Below are 5,704 nucleotides of genomic sequence, written 5' to 3' on the forward strand. Positions count from 1 at the left end.
AAAAAAAAAAAAAAAAAAGTATGAAAATACTAACTTATTGACAATGTGAGGAATGGTATCATTTTTCTAAATCTCCTAAATAAGCGTAATTATATAGTGCATAAACACATCACTAAGTAGATAAAAAGTCAGGAAGAGAATGAGAAGCAATCAATGAGCAGCTGAGTCCTAGGCAGAGGAGGAAGGAGGTTAAGCAGGCCCGAGATGAGCTGCTGGACCAGTGACGATTTCACGCAAGTCTGTGCGCTGCTCTTTATAAGGTACATATATTCTTTTGTGAGCAACAGACAGATTTTCAAAGGTAATAGAAAAACAACTTCACATGAAAGAAATCTTAAAAATGAAGCTCATACCTTCAACTATGCTGGACTTGGCAAGAAATCCCGAAGATGACTTCAGAGCACCACTGAACACCACAAAACTCGCACCTGTCACTAAGGACAAAATACGACAGTTATTTGTCTTCACCTGCCCATTCTATTTATATGGCAGTAGTTAAATTCAGGATGTGGGACACGCACATTTAAGTACCCAATATATGTTTTGTTCATAACACACCAGAAACCCAAATGAAATAAAGATCAAATACTACATAAAATAGCCAGGTGTGGTGGCACACGCCTGTAATCCCAGCATTTGGGAGGCTGAGGCAGGAGGAGCACTGTGAGTTTGAGACCATCCTGGGCTATACAGTGAGTTTCAGATCAGTTTCAACTACATGGTGAGACCCTGTCTCAAAAATAAAATACTACATAAAATAATTCAACATTAATATCTAGTAAGTGATGAGCATCACATTGTCTTAAATATCTGTGTCTGTGTCAGTGAGGGTGTGGGACACTGCTGCTGCTGAGAGCCTACACAGAACACTGTGGAGGCTTCACCTGACAATACACTAAAATCACAACTACACACAATTTGTGAAACACACCAACACGACTTCCAGGAACCCAGCCCACCAGCAGGTTCAATGGTGCACAAAATGGCACACAGACAAGGTTATTCAGAGAGGCACTGTTATAAGTAGCTGAGGATTAGTAACAGCTTGAGTCTACTAAGATGACAGTTAAATGGTACACAGAAAATGGAGTTAGAAAATGGAATGTGAAAGCTCTTCTCCAACATAGAATCATCTCCAAGATGTATTTCAACAACAGAAAAAGCAAGGCACAATGGAACAAATCCGCCTTGTCTAGTGCGATGCCTGGCATGGTGGTACAAACCTGTAATTCCAGAAAGCAGGAGGCTGAGGCAGGAGGACTGCCTCTAGTTCAAGGCCAGCCTGGACTACATAGCAAGACCCTATCTCAAGAAACAACCCCCCACCAAAAACTAAACAAGTGAAAGGTCAGATATACATGTGTGCACACTGCGCAGGAGAGGAGGGTGGTGGGGGTGAGGGAAGAAAGATCTTTCACTACTGTAAACACAGTTAAATCTTTTGAATTTTTTCGTATAAATAAGAATCTATTAAATAAATATTAAAAAGTCGTTAAATTTTAATGATGAAAAATGGCACAAAAGTGTAAATAGCTAGCATAAAATAGCCTTTTTAACATAAATGTATGGAAATACAGTAAAACGCCACCAGGGCTTCCCTTGTGACTGTAAACGCGCTCTGCAGGCCTGTAGTCAGGAGGGCCTTCAGGAGCGGCAGGAACCCGCTAGGCCACCGCACTGCCCGCACCGCAGTCGCCCTGCTACTCCGAGCGGGGCAGCTGGCCGGGGTTCTTGCGCCACCCCCAGACCATCCTGCACCCTGTCTGCTCCCTGCTCCACTGGGGCAGGCCACACATACCGCGGCCCTGAGGATTGCAGGATCGCTCTGACTCCCACCCCACACAGCTGGTACAGCCAAGGGGAGCTGCTGGTGGCCGGGTGCCCAGGTTAGTGGTTGGGCCCCGGGCCCTGCTCAGCGGCGCTCACCTCTGCGTGCATGGCCGGGCGCGCCACTGGCCTGGGTGTGGTAGGCTCCCGCGCTCTGCACACAGACCAGGTGGGAGTCGGCGTCAGCGCTGAAGCTGGCTCCGATGCTGATGACGTGCTCGTTGGAGGAGTTCAGCACCCTCATCACCTGGAACCCACAACAGTCAGCTGGGCACGAAACAATCCCTTCCACCTACTCTGAGAATGAAATTCATCATCAGCTCTCTGTAATCACAGTGACCCCTCGAGGCACGACTGGCCTGACCTATGAACAATTTGGATTATGACCGGAATTTTGGTTTTAATTTACGACCAAAGTCTGGAGTTACCAGCCACTTGTGCTTCCAGATGGTCTCAGATTCAGACTGAACCCTTCAGGAACTCCGGAAGGAACATGACAGCATCCACTCCTGTGTGGGGTTCACTGAGAAAGCCTGGGCCAGGGTCTCCCCAGGGTCACTGAGATGGGCCTGTGTGCAGGAGAGATTTTGAAGGCTGTGTAGAGGAGCGTGAGCCTTCAATTGACCAACCTGAGTTCAACCAGCCCTTGGGAACGAACTGAGCTCTTAGGTCAAAGGTCCACTGTATCAGGCTTTGGTCTTGACAACTCCCTATGAGTGTTATGGCAATCAGTGTTTTAAAGTAAAACTACCCCAATTAACAGATAAAACAATAAGGAAAGATCTTAAAAACAGGATTAAACAAATTCTAAAATTTCAATTATTTGTGTCCCTAATTCAAAACAAAAAATGCAATTTGACACAAGTCTAAGGAACTGATATTCAATACCTGTCGTTAACATTTGGATAACACAATTATACTTACATCACTGTATTTTTTCCGAGGTATTTTTATACAGCTTTTCCCCATTTCCATATGAATCAACAGCTGATCTATATTATGCAAGGTATACTGGTAATTTCGAAGATCCTAGATAAATAATCACAGTCCATGAACCTTACACTACTATCCATAAATATTCAGTATCTGTTGTTTTAAGGCATCTGACACATAGCTCTCAAAATGGCACCCAGAGAGCCAGTCCCATGTAAACGCCTTACCCTCCCAGCTGCTTCCCCACAGGAAAAACGAGCATTGTGCTTGAGCAGTACTCTGCACTCTTGGTGTCATCCTTTCCTAGCTACAGACCTTCCAGAACAGACCGGGCCTTGCCATGCGCTTTCTGTGAGTTCCAAGGTCCATGTTGAGGCTTGGTCCCAGCCCGTGGTCCTGTGGAGGTCATGGAACCTTGGGGGCCCGCTGGAAAGAGCTGAGGTTTTGGGGGTGCCCATGAAAGGGACACCAGACTCCCACCGCCACTCCCTGCTTATCTGTGTTTCCTGGCATTGTAAGGCAAACAGGCTTCCCCTGCCAGGACGGACGGGGCACCACGGCCCAAGCAGCAGGGCCAAGCGACCATGGTCTGAAAGCTCTGAACCCATGAGCCAAGCTCAGTTTCCCTGCTTCCCTGCTGACTGCTGTGGGCGTTCTGTCACAATAAGGGAAAGCTGACCAGAGTCTCCAAGCCAGACATGGGTTAAAATATGCCCTCACTAAATTCCTTCCATAGTAACAGATAAACATAAAATTACAGATTACAGGGAAGGGAACCTAACCTAATCCAACCTGCAATCACAAATGAGGAACTAAAACCATACTTTGCTCAAAATCTTAAAACTGACTGACTTAAATAACTCTTGAACTAATTTCAGAGGTCCGTATAGAGGTCTCACATTACCTGATTATGTAGGAACCACAGCAGAATTAATTAAAAGGCAATTAGAATCAAGGGCATGTAAATGAGCAGCTACTATTTCTAAAAAAAGCAACTCATCAAAAGCAGGGCCCATTTACATAAATGAACTAGAATTATAAAGAATGCTCATTATACCAAACATGCTGAATTAAAATGGAAAATGTAACTGTAAAATTTGCTAAATAACTTTAAAAAGTAACAGTGTAAGAGTACTTAATAAAATAGTTCAATTACTTACGACAAGTAAGTTCATAATAGTATGTCCTATTTCTCCAAAAAGAGGTTTTCGTCCTCTAATACTTGTTAGAGGAGCAGGATATGCTGTACATAAGAAAGAAAACCTGGTCATTATCAAGAAAGACCAAAAAGTCTGGAGTTTATTTCATAACTCTCACTGTGCAGACAGACATCATACTTAGCACACAGCCAGTCCTCAGGGCAGGGAGGAGAGGACACGGTGACGCTTGGTGCAGGCGGTAGCGGCTCCGCTGAACTGGGGCCCTATACACACATCGGCGGCTGCCGCGAGCCCGCCGCCCTGCAGCAAGTTAGTGTTCTTCACCCGGCTGCTTTACAGATGAGAGAGCTGACCACAGAGGCTAACACGTGTGCTCACGATGACTGAGGTAACTGGCCAATCCTGTTTACTTCCAAAGCATCTGATCCTTTCACTGTAAGTCTTGCCACAAAATTACGTAGAGGGGTGGAGACTACGACTGCCTAGATGCCTGTAAGATTTTCGCAAGTTAAAGAGAACTACAAAGAGGGCTGGGGATTTAGCTCAGCGATTCGGTGGCCTGCCTTGCAAGCGCAAGGACCCGAGTTCAATCCCTGGTACCAAAAAAAAAAAAAAAAAAAAAAAAAAAAAAAAAAAAAAAAAAAAAAAAAAAAAAAAAAAAAAAGATTAAAGAGAACTACAAAGAACCAAAGACTTGAAAGGCATTACAGGCAACACCCAGTGGTGCTACTCTGCAAATGGGTACAGGGTTCTAGTTCCTGGGTCAGCATGATGAAAGGGGCGCCCGGGAGGAGGCAGCGGCGGGGGGCACCTAACTGCACACTTTCCCCATTGTGGAGGGCAGAGAGCTGCCTCACTAGTGTGTAGTGCAGCAAGCACTAGAAAGAAGAAGGGTCAGAAGGCAGGCAGGGCCGTACCACAGTGACGAGAAAGCAGACGCGTTTTCAGCTTCAGTTCTCAGCTGAAGTCACAGGAAACCAAGCTCTAACACCTGCTGCACCAGACATCTGCTCAAACGTCTGAGAAAACACCACGTCCCCGACACTACCTAGTTTAAAGACTGAACTCAGAGCAAATGCATCCCTGCTGGTACAAACATGTTTTGTAATTTTAAAAAGGAAGATTAAGTTATCGGAGGACAGAGGGTCTAGACTGGAAAAGAACAAGACATTATTGGTGCTGAAAGACATTAAAATGACAAAGGACATGATTAGGACAAATGCCAACTTTTTACCTCAACCTTTATGAACGAGGAGCATTCTTTGCAAATTGTTAGAAGTGATTTTACTTGAAACACTATGCTCGAGAAGTTACAGCTTAGAAAGACCAAGTATGAGCATACAAAGGGGCCTTACCACCATCTAACCCTACAGTTAATGCTATTCCACACACACAACCTCAACATCAAAGCACAGATAGTCCCTACTAGGAAGGTACTAGTTTGAGATGCTTAGCTTCGGTCTTTATCTGGGGACTTTAATATCTGTCATTAGCCTTTTCACATCCTCTCTGTAACAAAGTCCAAATCATCGCCAAAGAGACCGGTTCATATGAAAGTGCCGGTTATCTAAAACCCAGCAGAATACAAAGAACACAGAAAATGGCTGTGATGAGTCCCATCCATCTGCAATTGACAGTTTTCCCTCACTACCACTCAGCAGCAGTTTGGCTCTGTAGTTCCAAGCCTGGCAACCTCTGGAGAAGTCCCTCATGAGGCTCCGTGACCTCCCAACCTTCTGTGTGAGAAAACCAGCCTCACTACCTGAAAATGCTACTGGCCACAA

The 5,704-nt window shown here is 45.1% G+C and overlaps 1 protein-coding gene across 1 annotated transcript in view; it reads right to left on the reverse strand.

Annotated features, from left to right (window-relative positions):
- The window catches only part of Zfyve16 (zinc finger FYVE-type containing 16), a 37,786-nt gene that overhangs the window by 17,247 nt on the left and 14,835 nt on the right, over window positions 1-5,704 (reverse strand). Inside the window, exons 10-13 of the mRNA XM_010643009.3 lie at window positions 3,921-4,003; window positions 2,752-2,856; window positions 1,927-2,074; window positions 354-434 (exon numbers count right to left, since the gene is read on the reverse strand). Coding sequence (XP_010641311.1) covers window positions 354-434; window positions 1,927-2,074; window positions 2,752-2,856; window positions 3,921-4,003 — 417 coding nt within the window. The remainder of the gene's footprint in view (window positions 1-353; window positions 435-1,926; window positions 2,075-2,751; window positions 2,857-3,920; window positions 4,004-5,704) is intronic.

The sequence above is a fragment of the Fukomys damarensis genome, unplaced genomic scaffold (genome assembly GCF_012274545.1).
Source record: "Fukomys damarensis isolate Sample0158 unplaced genomic scaffold, DMR_v1.0_HiC HiC_scaffold_3, whole genome shotgun sequence".
Classification (NCBI taxonomy): domain Eukaryota; kingdom Metazoa; phylum Chordata; class Mammalia; order Rodentia; family Bathyergidae; genus Fukomys; species Fukomys damarensis.